This window comes from Otolemur garnettii, unplaced genomic scaffold (assembly GCF_000181295.1).
Source record: "Otolemur garnettii isolate 467f Iridium unplaced genomic scaffold, OtoGar3 scaffold00005, whole genome shotgun sequence".
In the NCBI taxonomy this organism is placed as follows: domain Eukaryota; kingdom Metazoa; phylum Chordata; class Mammalia; order Primates; family Galagidae; genus Otolemur; species Otolemur garnettii.
The window spans coordinates 9323746-9342479 of NW_003852400.1; the positions used below are offsets into that span (position 1 = coordinate 9323746).

At 33.9% G+C, this 18734-nt stretch overlaps 1 protein-coding gene across 1 annotated transcript in view; it reads right to left on the minus strand.

Annotated features, from left to right (window-relative positions):
• SEMA3C (semaphorin 3C) overlaps positions 1-18734 on the minus strand; it is a 153131-nt gene that overhangs the window by 55578 nt on the left and 78819 nt on the right. Inside the window, exons 5-7 of the mRNA XM_003782625.2 lie at positions 12153-12272; positions 6652-6742; positions 897-1016 (exon numbers count right to left, since the gene is read on the minus strand). Coding sequence (XP_003782673.1) covers positions 897-1016; positions 6652-6742; positions 12153-12272 — 331 coding nt within the window. The remainder of the gene's footprint in view (positions 1-896; positions 1017-6651; positions 6743-12152; positions 12273-18734) is intronic.

Below are 18734 nucleotides of genomic sequence, written 5' to 3' on the forward strand. Positions count from 1 at the left end.
AAGACATACAAGGTTTCCTTATTTCCAGAACAAAACAACTTTTAGAATATTCAATTTCCAGATGTACCAGAGGAATAATTTGAAATAAATGAACAGTCAATGCTTTCTTGTGCTGGCCTATCAGTGAAATAGGAGGCTTAACTGTCCTGATTCATGCCTCACCAGGCAATGTGAAGTGAATTGCCAAATCCAGGGTCAGTTAGAAATTTTCTCCAGGGTGACATGACAATGATCTTAGTGGTTTCTTCCTTCTCTAAACAACAGTCCCTGATGAGACTCATACAGTAAAATCAAATGAGCATCTCTTTTGAAGTACATTACATATGATACAAAGAATTAGAAAGTGTTGAACACCAATATTCATAAAGTTATCATACATAGAAATTCTATTGAGGATTGTAAAATTATCAAAAAATGATATATATCAGTTTTATAATTTTAGAATCTAAGTATAAAACAAAAAGGAAGATCTCCTGAATAAAACCTATTCATTTTATTGAAATGTCATATATTTAGGATAGTTTTTAAATTTGGCATTATTAAAATATATGAGTAGATTAAATGAAATAAAAAACACATTTAATTATATTATGTTACTATTTAACAATTGGCAAAGATGTTTGGGTCCTGGCATTGTGATGAATGTCTCTGTCACTTTTATATATTCACACTCATATAACAAATATAGAATGTTTAGTGGGATATAAAATTGGAATATGGACTATGGGCTATTTTGATTATTTATCTCAACCATTTTAAATCATAGAGTACAGAATTCCTTTACTGATGTCATGACCTGATATCTTGATTTTTAACAATTTTCCTTAGTTATCATTATGGAATTAAGTAAGTTAGCTCAAAGTGTGATACTAAAAATGCATAAAATATTTTCTTACCACTTAGCCATTTGGAATTGTGTTGATCAGTTCTAACTGCATTCCTCTTGGTTAAACTTCGGAAAATAGCAGCATCTGTCCCCATGAAGTCTATATACATTCCAGAGAAAAGCTCTTCATCTATGAAAAGGAAGAAGATGTTAACAGAAATTTAAATGATTTTTAAAGCTATTTTAAAATTCAAAGTTAAGCTGGGAGTGGTGGCTCACACCTGTAATCCTAGAATCCTAGAGGTGGGTAGATTGCTTGAGCTCAGGAGTTCTAGACGAGCCTGAGCAACAGTGAGATCCTGTCTCTAAAAATAGCCAAGTGTTGTGGTCAGCACCTGTAATCCCTGATATTCGGGAGGCTGAGGCAAGAGGATTGCTTGAACCCAAGAGTGTGAGGGTGCTATAAGCTTTGATGCCACGGCACTCTACTGGGGGGCGAAAAGTGAGCCTCTGTCTCAAAAATAAATAATAAATAAATAAATAAAATAAAATTCAAAGTGAATTAATTTATTAGTAGATCATCCATCACATATATTGGAGAGTGTTTATAATTCTTAATTGGATTCCATTATTCACAAATTTAAAAATTTAACAAACTTTAATCTTTTCTCATTATTGCCTGTATGATTTCTACTATATATTTTTTATCAACCCCAAAGCAACTTTATTCTATGTAAAACATTTCTCTGTCTATATTTAATTATACAAAACACAAATTTTTATGTAGATTATATTAGAAATATCAGATGTATAAAACATAATAATATAGCTTAATTTATTATTTTCTTTTAATGAACTATAAAAACATGTAAGTGTCAGAAAACTTGATTTTAATTTGGGCAGTGACTAACAAACTAGGAATTAGGGCAAAGTTATTTAATGTCCTGATTTTGAATCTTCTTATCTAGAAAATATGGGAATTATATTATGGTCTCAGAAGTTCTCATCACATTAAAATGTATTTGATCTTACTTAATAGACTGAATATAATAGAGTTTTGTTTCAATTATTACTATGACATAACACACTGAAATTGTCAGAATAATTAAAAGATTTAGTTATCAAAAGCATAGATTTTGAACTTCAGTGCTAGAAAGTTCTAAGTGAGGTAAAGAAAGTGCTACTTTTCCAATTGCAACTCAGCCATAAAATGTAAAATACAGAGACAAGAAAGAAAATATATTTTAAAATTTAAAATAAATGATCATTATTACTAATAGAATCTAATATTTTCATCTGTATATATCTAATATTGAATATTCAGTTTGTTTTTGAAGATTCTTATTACATTTTTTCTAGTAAAGAGAAGCAAGCATTGAACTGGTAAGAAACAATGTGACCTTTGCATATAAAGCAGTAACTATTAAAAAAGATCAGATTTATCCGGTCAGGTCCACTAATCTGTCATATAGCTGTTTTCTTTGACTAACATGGATTACCACCTGAGATACATTCAGATTGTTGCAATTTAGGAAGGATTATAAATTTTGAAGTACTCTGAGTTCACTGTTTAGTGAACGCGTAAGGGAACGCCAGTTGGTCCAAGATGTCATGGAGAATGGAATATGTCTAACATGTGCTCCCAAGACACGACTTGGAGAGCTGGTGTCACAGGCAACACACCACATGCTCAGCTCTCCTTCCTACTGGGAATCTGAAGCCCACGGAAAAAGATTATAGAGAGATAACAAAAACGAATAGGAAGGGATTTTTGAGCAATTTCGCTTCTTTAAAATTCGGTAAACATTTGTGAGAGAGAGATACAGGCATAGATTTGACTAAATTGTGATAACTTTGTAATTAATCATTTCATATTATTTTTATTCCCAGTTCACCATAAAACTGTGGATTATAAATTCCTGCTGTTCAACATATTATTTAACACAGCTATCAATTATCATATCTGCTTCCAAGAAAGAAAAGAAATAAGATTCTCAGATGTTGATGTATGATAGAGAAGTCTAATTCTAATCCCACCACATACTGCCCAATTACTCATGGCCTAAACGTGACACAAGCCTACCTGTCTAATTGGCTTTTTTTTTTTTTTTCTTTAAGAGACACAGTCTTGGCTCGGTGCCTATAGCTCAACCGGCTAAGGCGCCAGCCACGTACACCTAAGGTGGCGGGTTCGAATCCCCAGCCCGGACCCGCCAAACAACAATGATGGCTGCAACCAAAAAAAAGCCGGGCGTTGTGGCGGGCGTCTGTGGTCCCAGCTACTTGGGAGGCAGAGGCAAGAGACTCGCTTGAGCCCAGGAGTTGGAGGTTGCTGTGAGCTGTAATGCCACGGCACTCTACCCAGGGGGACAGCTTGAGGCTCTGTCTCAAAAAAAAAAAAAAAAGAGACACAGTCTTAATTTTTCACCCTCGGTAGAGTACCGTAGTGTCACAGCTCACAGCAACATCCAACTCTTGGGCTTAGGTGATGCTCTTGCCTCAGCCTCCCAAGTGGCTGGGACTACAGGCTCCCACCACAACGCCCAGCTATTTTTTGTTGCAGTTTGGCCGGGGCTGGTTGGAACCCACCACCCATAGTATAGGGGACTGGCGCCCTACCCATTGAGCCACAGGCACTGCCCCTAATTGGCTTCTTTCCCTGTCTTAAATTCTAAATAATTTTAATGGAAAGATGAAATTTTCTGTTTTAATTTGTATCAATAATTAATATTTAATTAATGCCACTTTGGAAAAAATTTGAAAGGAGGGATTTTTTTTTTTTTGTTCCAGAATTTCATTGCAAGGTTTTATGAAAAGATAAACTTGTGCCTTTTACCTTTAATCCAAAAACATTTTGTTTCCTAATTATGTTTCCACTGACCAGAAAAATTTCACGAGGTTTCTGATCAGTTTTTTAAAAGATAATATCTGACTTTTTTGTTGCCTTACAACAATGACTCATAATAGCAAAAGAACATTGAACTTATACCATGTGCTATAGGTCACAAATAAATCATAAAATTTAAAATCCTAATTATTCTTGACATAAGTATGTTGACTAATCTGTGTTACTTAGTGCATTGCAATGAATTGAAATGATAAAGCAGTATGATATGGTAAAGTGAGATGACCACACACATTATCACTGACAATTTTATAGGGATAATCAGACAAAGAAAATGATCAATGCAATCTTACAAAGCTTTTTGTTTATTATTTTCAATTTTTAAGTTAAGCAAATTGCTTGATTACTCATTACAACTTGGAATTCAAGTCCCAAGTCCTTGGAAAAATCTGGAAGGCCTATATCTAATTCCCATTTTGTAAACAAATCCAATTTTCTAAGGCTAAAACTAGGAAAGGACTTAAGACAATTTAGCAAGAAAATTTATAAAGCCTTGTTCTAAATAATAGGCAGTGAGATAAAACTTCAATATTAGGTATACTAATAGATCTTTGATTTTTATGATATTTAAGTTGAAATAAATGAAAACTATATATATTTAACTACTATTCCACAAATATGATTTCTAAAGATAAATATAATTTTCTTCCTAATGGAGACAAGATTTGCCAAAATACTACTTCCATTAAATAATATTTGGACACTTATCTAAAAACATTTTTTTCAGACATAATTTGGTATCATTATAGTGTCAAAGCTTTCTAACTTTTTGTCCTAGTAATATACTTTTGGCTCCTTGCTGACTGATTTGAATGACTCTATGGAAGTAATTTGTGGGACAATTTCCAAGATAAACCTATCATAACTTAATTTCCAGATTAGAGAAAAAGAAGACGAGTTGCCTATTTAAATGATTCAAAGCAAGCATTTGAACAATTATTAACTTTACACCTGTTCTATTGTCAAAGGATGCAATTTTACTAATGGCAACATGTAAAAAAAGCAAAAAAGAAAAAGTATTGTAGTTACTATCTATTTAATGTATTGCTATTTAAGATTTGTCACTACAGTAAATTCACGATAACTAAGACATATTCTGGAAGTGTCTTAACCGGATAAGAATGCCTGTTAGGGAAGTCTGTGGCAGTCCGTCATTGGGATTAACAAACAAATTGATTTGTCAACATACGTCTCAGCAAGCAGATGGGGCCGCCAGTTAACTGATACTTTATGTAAAGTGAAAAATTGAAAAAGTAGCTTTATTACCACCTCCTTTTGAATATGCAAAAACATAAGACAATTCACAGAGAATGTACTTAGCTATAAATATACTTGTTCTTCTTTCATTTAAAAGAAATACCACTTTTAATCATTTATAAAAGATTACTAAAGCATGAGAGTACAGATACCTTCTGCGACATACTGATTTTAATTCCTTTAGACATATACCCAGAATTGGAATTTCTGGATCATATCCAACTCTATTTTTAGTTTTTTGAGGACCATCCATAATATTTTCCAAAATGGCTAAACTAATATATTTGCACAAACAGTGCACACATATTTCCTTTCTCCACACCCTCACCAACAATGTGTCATTTGCCTCTGATGATAAACATTCCAACAGTTACCAAGCGATATTTCATTGTCTGTGCTCCCACGTCCATCCTGGCACTATTCATAAAAGCCAACATATGAAGCAACCTAACCTTCCATGAACAGATGAATGGATATAGAAAATGTAATACGCATATACAATAGAATACTTCTAGATGGCATTTAAAAAGAAGAAAATTCTGTCATTCCTGACAATATGAATGGAAATAGAGGACATTATACTAAGTGAAATAAGCTAGGCATATAAGAATAATACTGAAAGATCTCATGTATATGTAGAATCTAAAAAGTTGATCTCTCAGGACAAGAGAGAATTCACTAGTTGTTGATAGAGATTAAAGTGATGGGGAAAGGGAAGCTGTTCATCAAAGAGGAACGTTTCCTTTAGACTGGAGGAAGGAATAAGTTTTAGGGGTCTATTGTACCACATGGTGACCACAGTTAATAATTGTGTATATTTTATTTTCTTTATTTTATTTTTTTCTTTTGTAGAGACAGAGTCTTACTTTATGGCCCTTGGTAGAATGGCATCACCCAGTTCACAGCAACCTCAACTCCTGGGCCCAGGCAATTCTCCTGCCTCAGCCTCCCAAGTAGCTGAGACTACATGCGCCCACCACAATGCCCGGCTATGTTTTTGTTGCAGTTTGGCCGAGGCTGGGTTCAAACCTGCCACTTTCAGTATATTGGGCCAGCGCCCTACCCACTGAGACACAGGCGCTGCCCTAATTGTGTATATTTTATTTCGAAATTGCTAAAATAATAGATTTTAATGTTTTTATCACAAGAAAATGGTAATTTGGTGAGATAATGGCTATGTTAGGTTGATTGAATCTTTCTGTAATGTATGCATAGACCAAAACATCATATTTTACGTCACAAATATGCATAATTATTTGTTAATTAAAAACCAATTAAAAATAAATAATAAAAGAAATTACAAAAATATTACTAAACCCTGAAGGAAAGTAGGGGTACTAGAAGCACAATTACAGAAAACACTGGGAACTTCTTTATAATATATATGACTATATAGATAAATAGATATACTTTTTAAAAAATGGTTGGCTTGCTCTAGTATAGACAGAATTAGAATATATTGATAAGAAGATATATGCTCATCATTTAATTACAAGTATCCCTGGAAATACGAAATTAATCTCTTTATTTCTCAACTCACAACTTCGTCTTTTCATTTTATGCCTATACTATAACCCATGCAGCATCCAAAACGGGCGTATCATGTCATGTCCATTCTCTCTGTCATTTTAGACCCACCCCCTCTCTTTCATTTTCTACTTACTGATCATAACAGACACCGTGTTCACATTGGGGTTGAAAGAGCAGCGGCCTTTCCCAGATTCACACTTGGAGTCAATCAGGAAAACTTGATCCTGTATTGTAAATAAAATTGAAAATGTAGTAATAATAACTTATTTAGTTAAAACAATTGCCCGTTAGTAAAACCCAGCATCATTAAAATTAAGAGGCTTTCTACCTGGTTGCGTATGCCTTCCCAATTTTTGATGTTAGACTTAGCCTAAAAGAACAATCCATTTGTAATTATAGGCTAACCTCAGCAGGCACAGCTCTTATTCTATTACACTCCCCATAGAGCTGATCCAAGAAAGAGTTCTCTTTAAATCATCATCAGCAAAAATCACTTGAAAAAATCAAGGTTCATTATAAATCTGAACTAGGTATGTTGAACATTGATCAAAGGGAGCAAAGAAACTGTCCACAGAGTAACAATCTATATAAAGGCTACCTATAATATTTCTAAAATAATCAAAGCTTTTTAAAAATAAAGCTTTATATTATGCTTAAGTTTTTTTACATAAAGTATTAAAAGTAAATCAGAATTTTAGATTTTTTTTTTGACAGCGTCTCATTTTGTCACCTTCAGTAGAGTGTCATGACATCACAGCTCGCAGTAACCCCAAACTCATGGGCTTAAGGGATTCTCTTGCATCAGTCTCCCAAGTAGCTGGGACTATAGGCACCCGCCACAATGCCTGGCTATTTTTAGAGCCAAGGGAAGTCTCACTCTGCCTCAGGCTAATCTCAAACTTGTGAGTTCAGGCAATCTACCTGCCTCTGCCTCCCTGAGTGCTAGGATCATGATTTAGATTTTAAAATGTCATTTCCTCAGGTCTTGATTCAGCAAAACTTTACTGAGCACCTACTGTGCTTACTGACTAGACACTGGGGACAGTAAACAAATACACAAAAATGTTTGTCCACAAGTGATTTATAATCTAATAAAAGAGGCAGAAAACAAAGAAAGTAAACAAGGAAAATACGGACTACGGTAGATAGTGTTTGGTGCTTAGAAGAAAAAACTATGCAGGGAAAGGAAACAGGAAAGAGCAGGAGTTGGAGCAATAAACTCAGTTTGAAATAGAGTGGGCACTTTATGCTCATTGAAGGAGAAATCTCGTTGGTATATTTACATTTTTTATATATATAAAGGAAATAAAAGCTAATACTATTGATAAGATTCCAAAGGAAAAATGATTACTTTTGTAGGTGGCATCAGATGATAAAGGACCAGAGAGCTAGGATTACAGGTGAGAGCCACCGTGCCCGGCCTCGAAACACTCTTTAATAAGATTGTTAACGACAATCATAACACACAACTCAGTGCTTACTTTTTAGACCTTATCTTCCTTGGATTCTCACTGACATTGTGGATTTTGACCACTTTTATCTTTTTAAATGACTTATTTTTTTTTCTCAGAAACTATCTGCACTTTTTTACCTCCTATTTCTCTGGTTAGTTCTTTTAAGTCTTGATTATAAGTCTCTTTTCCTCCATCTGGCCATGACAGTTAGGAGATCCTCCAATCTGAATCATAGTGATTCTTCTGTTTTCGGTCTATACTCTCTTGGCATGATTAAACCCATACTTTTTCCAGACTTTATTGACTCTTATAAAACAATAACTACATCTTTATCTATTCAGCCTTCCCCTCAACTGCCTACTTGATCTTACGAGTTAAATCTTTTGACAGCCCATCAGGCTCAGCAGTCCCAACTCAGCCTCATAATCTTTATCCCATCCAAGGTCTCTTTACTGTTACTCATTTCAGTGCATAATAAGGCTAAAATAACAAACAAACCAATAATAAAAAGTGTCAATATCTATATAATGATATATATTTTTTCCATATCCATATCCAGCAAGGTCACCTACAACGTTTGGTACTTTGGCCTCCATTGTCACCACCTGAATACAAATCTCTTTCTTGCCTATGATGTCACTTCCTTAACGGAGTTCCTTACAACTCTTGCACTCACTTCCCCCATACTCCAAATCATTTGTTACTAACACACAATGGCAATATTCTATTCACGTCATTTTCTGGAGAAGATTGCTCTAATTACTTCTCCTTTGACACATATGAAAGATCAGTATCTTTATTGATTGATTGATTGATTTTTTGAGACAGAGTCTCACTATGTCACCCTTGGTAGAGTGTCGTAGTGTCACCGCTCACAGCAACCTCCCACTCTTGGGCTTAAGCGATTCTCTTGCCTCAGCATCCCAAGCAGTTGGGACTACAGGCATTCCCCACGATGCCCAGCTATTTTTTGGTTGCAGTTGTTATTGTTTTAGCTGGGCTGGGCTGGGCTTGAACCTACCAGCTTTGGTGTACGTGGCTGGCGCCCTACTCACTGAGCTATGGGAGCCGAGCCAAGATCAATATCTTTAAAGTAGCATAAAAGTGGAAATATGATTTTGTTTCTGCTTTTTAAATAATATTTGTGAACTGACTCAAAATGAGAAAATAGTAGGACTAGAAAGCAAGCGTTTAATTTTACGGATTGATCTAGGAGAAGGGATCTGATGGGGGAGTCAATTTGCTCATTGAGGAATTTTGGTTATTTGGACTTTTAGTTAATGTGTGGGAGGGAACATTAGATTAGAATGGTTTACTCAGGTCGTGCAGAAAAGAAGCATAAAGCTGGAAATTCTGCCTACTTGTCTGAGGAGGTTTGTAATTAAGTAAAAGAGATAGAAAGGAGAAAAATGTTTAAAAACTCAAATAACCAAGATAACGATTTTAAAGAGGGGAAATAATCCTCCTTTTAACAGGAAAAGAAAAAGGATATATGCAGAGGAAAGGGAATGACCATATGAAACAAGGATATATTACAGAATTTTATTGACATGGAAAAAGCATAATATTTCTCTGAAATAGAAGAAAAGCTATACAAAGTTACGAATAGATTAGTTGGGTCGCTAATTTGCTTCAGAAAGCATAGAGAATAACTTGGATGCTGTAATATTCTTGGTCACCTGTGATATTCTTGGTCAGTTAAAGGCATGTTTTCTGCTTCATGATGGGCAAGGGTAGGGGCTCAAGACGTAATTACTGAAATGTCATAGAAACATGATAAAATCAATGAGAGATAAGATGTGGTACCATTCCAAGAATTTTCTGCAAAATTAACCAGTTACTTTCTTTTTTCCTGGTTTAAGGAAAACATTTACTCATGTTGTTTTCTCATTTTCTAGTAACAGAAGCCAGGGAGTAAACATAACAGACAGAAGAGAAGCAGTGGGGATTGATCCAGCCGGGATTCTAGGCTCTTCAATAGGCACTGGTGAAAGGCTCCAGAAAAGCTCTGAACCAGTCTCCCAAAATATTGGAAAAATAAGGTATAGTAAAAGTGTTTGATGACAGAGAACCAGTGAATTTCTGTGAATATGGGGAGATGAAAGGTTGTAGGTAATGTCTCATAAATAAAACTGCGTAAATTATTTAATAAATATGATGCCAACTTAACCTGGTCCACTCCCAAACTAGTTATGAAAAGATACAAAATGCCATATCTTTATATTAACTAAAGTGTTGCCAGTCTTGGTCATTACCAAATACACTGTTAGTGAAGATGAAGGCAAATTCCCTCAAAATGGAACTTTCTAAAAAAAAAAAATGAAACTTTCTTCATCTCACAGTCATTTTATGGTACACGATCTTTTTATACAAAATTGAAAGCAAATAAATATGTTAGATTATCAGATGTTTCCAGTTCTGTGTTTATGTTATGGTTTATATACTGCAGATATGTCAAATGATGTAATGATGAAATTCTTTGACTATGGTCAACTATCAGAGAAAACATTGAAAGCTTAAATATCATAATCCAGTTCACATCTAAATTGGTTCTTAAGCTGTTCACATATTATTTAAGAAATTAAATTAATTATTAGAAATGCTTCCCCTTTGAAACATACCTTTTGAAGTGAGACTAAAATAGTTCATATTCACAAAGTAATTAAATTTCATTCCATGCTGGTTTTCCAAAGAAGATTATTTTTGAACAGACATTCCAATTAAGTGCAGAGTGGACAATTTGTACGTGGGAAAATAATTTTATTTCAATTTGTGCTCTGAATACTGCTATGCTATTCTTGGCCTGTACAGTGACTGCCCAGACTTCAGGGGAGTGTCTGACTGTTTGCAGACATCTGAGGCAGTAGTTTATTTAATCAATTGATCACAGGCATGTGCTTCTAATGACAAGCTCAATGCAGCCAACTGTATTTTTCCAAGAAGCATAACTTTGCTTTTCTCTTAAGAATTTCACTATTTTATACCTTCCTGAATCACATTTGAAAAATGTCTCAATTTAGAGTCAAATTATAATTACTCAGTTATTGTTAAATTACCTTTTATTGATCAAAAGATATATATATAAATTATATGTCTGAAAAAGAAAATTAATAATAAAAATTATGGACAGAAACATTATTCAATTATATTAGTACTAAAGTAGATTAATCTTGTTGGAGAAAAAATTATATAAGTAGCAATATTTAATTTTTCCATAATTCTAATCACTAAAATTGAATTAAGATATTGTTTAAGCATTGGGCTTTCTAGATTTTAATTTGCATAATAAAACCAAATCAAGATAGTTTTAAAACCTCAGTTTTTAACATAATTACATTTAGTCAAACATGTTTGACTAAAAGAATGAGGGAAAAATTCTTTGGCTGAATATTTCATTATTGAACTGTTAGTTATGAGCTGGGATAACAAACACAGGCTTAAATAACACAGGTGAAATTCAACCTACCTTATATTTGACTACATATTAGCTATATTTTGGACTAAGTTTTAGCAAACAGAACATCACAGTAAACTATATCATTTTTAACTAGTGTAAGCATAAGTCTAGAATAACCCAATGTAATGCAATGTTGGTCTAAAAGTATAATTTATTAATTATATAAAGTTATTTGTACAAAAGGCACTTGACATCCTGCTGTATACATCTCACAGGTAAATGTCTCATAAAAATTTACTGAATTTGAAAAATAAGAAATTACCTACAGTGGATTTCAGAACATAAGTTTATCCTACAATATTTCTATAATTTTGAGCAAATAATATCAGTTCTTTACATTCAGTGTAATTGTGAAAGTAGAACATTTTCCTTCTTTTACCTTTTATAGCTTTTCCATTAATATATGTATACTAAAATATATGCACTAGAACTATGAATATAGTTGCCTTTTACTAAAAAATATATGTTTATATGTATTTCATAAATACATGTAAGATAGATATAAAATGTGTGTTCATATGTATCTTATATATACATATATATCTAAACATACATTTTCTAGTTGGAGGCAAAATGTTATACTTGGTAGATCAGAACAAAATGGAATATTCTTTACATGTAAGGGTATGAAAATGATTTATGAATATTGATGATATTTCCATGTTCTTACCTGAAAATATTTGTCCCTAAATCATAACTAAGAATGGTAATCATTACACTTACCTCTGATCTCCTCCCTCTGTTCAAATAAGTACAAACTGGGCTGAAAGCTCCACTCCCACAGACGTACAAATGCGTGCGGTTGAAAGTCTGAATTACACGGACGAAGTTCCCGCAGCCATGCTAAAGGAATCGGTAAATAAGCAGTTAGTCACTCAATGACGTGTGACACTATTTCTATTAGCCATGTTAACTTGATATGTGTATGACAGGTAACAGTGAGGTAACATAGACTTTTGGTGTAATAGTCCATATCTTTGAGAAACCATGTGTGCACCTCATTCATGATAGGTAATTTGAGAATGAATACTCCTCTACAAATCAAATGTTAAGACTTCATGCCATTGAAGAGAAAGAAATCCCTCCAGAATCATCACAAATTCATTACAAAATAGTACTCCATGGATATTGGCCTGCTATTTGCCCTGTTACAGTCTAATCTTCTGGGCATCCACAGTGAGAAAAACAGAAAAAATCTCTACCCTTGTTAAAGGACAGATGCTCTGCTTTGCAATCTTGGTTTAAATCTTTTACTAATTCTAATTAGTAAATTGAGAATGCTTCCAAATTGATATGTATCAATGCAAATATTATTTAGTATACCTTACATTTTTCCTGCCTGCTCTAGTTTTATTTTTTGTTATTGGTAAGAGATGTTTGGAGGAACAATTAAAGAACATGGTTTATTTCATTGATTTTTTTTTCAGGATGGTCCATCTCAGACAATCAGTGAAATTTGATCTGCCTCTCATATTTCAATATTTTATATAGTGTGTAAGTTTTTCTATTCTGAAGTTTCTATAAATATACTCTTTACCTAAGAAAGTTTAAAATTTGGGAGAAATTGAATTGTTTTCTCAAATCCCTTTATATTACACACACACACACACACACACACACACACACATAGATCACTACAAAAGTTTTGAGACAAACTCTGCTATGGTCCATATATAGTGACCCACATATGTAAAAACATACTTTGAATGTAATTGTGCCTATACAAGTTCCATATATCATGGCAAACTCCTTTGTACTGAAAAACTGTAAATAAAACTAACCTTAAAAAAAGCCAGCATGGGTGGCATCCACAGCTCAGTGGGTAGGGTGCCAGCCACACACACCCAGGCTGCAGGTTCAAACCCAGTCCAGGCCTATGAAACAGTAATGACAACTGCAACAAAAAAATAGCCAGGCATTGTGGCAGCACCTGTAGTCCCAGCTACTCGGGAGGCTGACGCAAGAGAATTGCTTAAGCCCAACAGTTTAAGGTTACTGTGAGCTGTGACAGTACAGCACTCTACTGAGAGCAACATAATAAGACTCTGTCTCCAAAAAAAAAAAAAAAAAAAAAAAAATGCCAGCATGACTACATTTTTAATGAAAAATGATTTAACCATTATCTGTATTCTTATGCCCTAAAATAACTCTTTCCTTTCCCCCTAGAAACTTCTTTCCTACCTGCTCCCAGATCAACTAAAGCAAAGCTATCATTTATTCACATGATGAAATAAAAAATAATTGCTGCCATTTTAAATTGACTGTGACCGTGCAGGAGAGCATAAACATAGTCAACACTAAATTCCAATCTGTGCGACAGAATTAAACATTGACTGCTCCACGTTGGCCAGGTTCACTATGCTCTGCTGACCATAAATTCATTAATCTTGAGATTGAATACTGTCCCCTTCACCAAATAATTCTTCTCTCAACATTATTAAAAATGATCTTATAATTAGAGACAGAATATTTCTATAAAATCCTATACAGAAATAAACCAAAAGTTGGTCGTTTTTCCCTCAAGTGGTCAGACAACCTCTTTTGCCCTTTTTTCTCTTCTAGGTACCGTGCATGTTACTCATTTTTATAATCCACATCTATTATATATGCTCATATATGTGTGTGTGTATATATATACACATTTGGAAAACTAAAACAAACTTTGCTAAAATAGAAGTTAAATTTAAAGTAAATATTATTTTATATCTTTCCATCACTTTCTGCTTTTATGTTCATTATTACTAGCCAGCAAATATATGACTCTTTTCATACATAGTAATTTTATACAGATGTTTCTATGATAGATTTTATTATCCAATAATCAATCACTAGCTCCAGTGTCAAAGAAATTAATCCTTACAGACCAGACTATACACTTTAATTTTACTTTAAGACATTAAGGATTTTTGTTAAATATACAGTGTCATTGTATCTTGACACCTGTTTATAAAGGTACCTGGAAATTGATTACATAACGACAGATGACAGCATGTTTCTGGAGGAAAACACAGACTAAATACAGTGTGTATATAATATGTCTATGTTAAGGGAATCTGTAAGCAATGAGACCTATGCTTATTTTTTTGACCTTTAAGTTTAGTCATGCTGAGATTCTGTATATAATATTTTCCTAGAAGACTTGAATTTGATCCAATTCTGTTAATAAAAAGGTTAGGTGGGTCTCCTCTTGGGTTTTGTAGATAGTCAATTTACTTGCATGAATTACATGTATGAGAAAAAAGATGTCACTAATATCCCTTGTATTTCAGATGTGGCTTATACTCACATATAGGTTTATATCTGTTTATAGATCTGTCTGCTTATTAGTGCTAAAATTTATTGAGAGCTTACTATGTGCTTGACATTGAAATAATCCTTTTATACATCTTACCTTTTTTGTGAACCTCCTAGAAGTTTTGATTTTTATACCTGACATTTATTTCACATTTAGTATATGCCACTTAGGTGCTTTACATGTAGTCAGTCAATTTTTTACACTCTTCAGCCCATTTTTAGAAAAATAAAGCTTAGAAACTTTTTGTATTCACTTGCCCAGGGTCATACATGTTGAAAAGCAGCTTCACAAACACATGTAAGATAGAATTCTGAACTTTTAGCCACTTTGTAACTTGTCATTTGGTGAGGAATTTATGGCTATTTATATAACAGTTAATATTTATACGACTTTTCATAGTTTTTATAACATGTGTTAATATTTATAGACCTGTGAACCCTTTGATGTGGATTGCCTTAATTCTCACAACAAGGCTTTCATTTATTAATATCCCATTTTAGTGATGAGGAAGTTGAGTCCCAGAGAGGTTAAATGAAGGGTTATAGGTTTAAAAACGAAGTAAGTTGGGACTTGAACCATGGCCACCAGCCGCCGTGAGGCATTTCTATGGGATTCTGATTCCCAAACTATCTGATGCAGTGTACTCCCCAGCCCTCTGCCCACACAAGAACAAAAAAGGAAAAACCAATCAGTTGAATTAATTATTGGAAATCATTATTGAGGTCCTTTCCATTTTCCATTGTGCTGCCTTTGTTTCTGTTCATATAACTTTGTGACCCAGACCATTGTAGTGGCGTAAAATCCCCCTTGCAAATATTTGCTAAACTCATTCTATTCAAGGCACTGCATGTGGTGCTAGCAACATTTGAATAGACTCAATTCCTGCTTTGAAAGAAACGATGATATAATATATCAAGTTGTGATAGATGCTTCAATAGGGCTATATGTTGTTTAAAATGTGCTATAGAAGAAAAGATGAGAGAATAAGTAATGCTGAATTGTTGAGGTTTGAATGGAGGTGTTGAGATGAGTCTTGCAGAATAATCTAGAGACTCTGACAGGCAAAAACATTCCAACAACAAAAACAACATGAACTAAAAAAAACAGAGGCCCAGAGTGTAGGACTTACTTGAGGAATAGTGCTGAGAGGGGTTAAAGAATTAAGGTGATGAAATGAGAGAGGCAATTAGAGTTGGTCTGTCATCTTGCCCTCTTCAGAGGGGCACTAGAGAGTTCTGAAGAGAGGGCAACTAGATTTAAGCACACAGACCTCAGGGTCAGACCACCTGAGTTCAAATCTCAGCTTCATCTATTACCAACTATTAGAACTTAAGACAATGACTCAGCTTCTCAGCGCTCCATCTATCCTTTGTGACTACAAAATGATGATGATAATACTTATTGGGAAAATGTATTAATAAAGCATTTGAAATAGTACCTGGTACATAAAAAACACATCCAATTGTTAGATATTAGGTTATTTTACTTGCATATTTGACATATAACATCTGTATAAACCCTGGGAACAGGGCATTCGTCCTTCACAGAGCTTAGTACAGGTCCCCAGTCACAGCAGAAATCCACAAAAGGTTTAGAGAAGGAAAAAAAGCCATAAAGACCTCAGTGAAAATAAATACCACAGATGCTTTCTTTTCATTATTTAGTTCTCTTTCACAACAATTTCCTCCCACAATGTTAATGAAATAGAAGGCTCTAACGTTGTGAAGAATTTAATACCACTTTTAAAATTGTATACACATGTATGTCTACATGATAAAATGATGTAAGAATGTATCCTCACTTGTTAATAGTGATTGTGTTTCAGTAGTGCAATTTATTTAACAGTGACATAGTATTTACTCTGTGTTATGCACTACTCTAAGCTCACTGCAAATATTAACTCCTTAATCCTCTTAACAGCCCAATGATGTAGGCGCTATCAGTAAGCACATTTCACAGATAAGAAAACCAAGACACAGAGCGCTTAGGTCTCCAAGGTCAAAGAGCTAGAAGAGATGATTTATTTTTTGTTGCTTTCTATGTGCTGGCCTAGGTATGCGAAGATTTTTGTATGGACAATATATTAGTTTTATAATATAAAAATAGAAATTTTAAAAAGAAATTCTATTTTAAATAGAATTTTAAAAGTAACACAGGTTAAATAGGACTTTAGCCTTTGACTCCTCATGCTCATGCCATTACAGTGAAATATGGTTCTTGTTTTTTCCTGCTTGGTCTACACCTCTTTGCCCTAGGGAATAAATCCAGGTATTTTTGTAAAGTATTCCTATAGAAAATATATTTTTCATGAGTTTTGGGTTATCTGGTCACAGAAACAGGGTAACTGTTATGTCACAAGTAATAACTCAAGTTTAAAAATATGTGCATATAATGCATAAATATCTAAATATATGTAACCCTGCTTAATATTTCAAAAGTCTCCTCTAGCATAAACATAGTTCATTCATTAATCCCTATCTTATTGGATAAGTCTGACAGCATGTGCTATTGTTAAAGCTCAATTGATTTAGAGTATGAATGAAATATTAACATTTAGAAATAAATGGAGCATGTAAGAATGTGTGCACAGAGGGCCTGAAAGAGAGATGGGACATGGGTTAAATTTTGTGTAGCTCAGGCATAAAATTAGCTATATTCCCACTATAATAATTTATTTCTCTTAGAAATACTAGTCTATTATAGAATTATGATATATTATTAATTGGGATCAAATTTTAAATTATATTAAATTTTCTTCCCATAATTGTTATCATTTTTATAAATTCAACTAAAATTAAAATTCGATATGACCAAACACTCTGATGGATTAAGGCATGCTTGTCTCTGTTTTATTTTGCTTTCAATTGTTACAGTAATGATTTCAATTGCCACCACTTTATGTTTTGCTTAAGGTGATCAGTCAAAAAGATGAGAATTTTAACTGAACATAAATGTACTTCTAAAATCTGTGCATAAAAATCTTCTACAAACATTATTAATCTTAAAGCCCTAATCTATTCATCATTTACTGTGTCCCAATATAATGCCTGATAATCCCTTGGAACAGATTCCCTCTGCTTCCATCTCTATTCATATTTATTCAGATCCTGTTTAAATTTTACAAAGTACCCAGATACAGATGGGTCCGGGGCATAATGACAACTACCAAACAGTATTTCAGAGCAGAGAGGGAGACATACAAGTGAAAACTGCAAAGAAACAAGCAGTCGAGTGTTTCAGCTATACACACAAAGAGGGGCATCCAGCCCGGCCCTGGGAGGGTAGACAGGGCTCTCCAGAGAATGGACAAATGCACAGTGGCTGAAAGGATAAGTAGATGTTTCCCAGGTTGAAAAGAGGGGAAGATGATTGAGGGAAAAGAGAATCCCAGGCAGCCCTACCAAATTCTGGAAGAGGGAGAGGGTATGGCTTGTTCAAATTTCAGTATCATTAAAATATTTTAGTAAGAGGAAGGACTAATGGAAGCTGTTGTGACTGCCACCAAATCTATCAAATTTTTCTTAAATATCACAACTACACTGTGCTATTCTGTCTTTTGCCTATTTCCTTAGCATTTGTCATTTTCTCCCTGGACAGGTAGAGTGTTTAGTGGATGAGGCTGCAAGGCCAAGGGCTATCCACGCCTGAGTCAGACCCAGACCCTCCCACTTCCCAGTAGTGCTGCTTGAGTAAGACCATCACTCACTGTGATTCCTGTACTTTATTGTAAACATGTGAATGGTGACAATAATGCCTTTCTTGTCGCATTGTTAAAAGGATTAAAATGAAGAACTTGAACAAGTACCTAAACTGTTCCGTTAAATTCAGGGAATGGTCATGTGATAATTACTGCATACATGTCTCACCACCTCTTAAGTATAGGAAGTCCATTTCATTCACCTCCAGTTTATTCACAATTACTAACTTGTATTATAAACTAATATATTCAATTCTAGTATTTAAAAAAATGAAATACTAAGTTATTAGATGACATTTATTCCAGTAGTGGT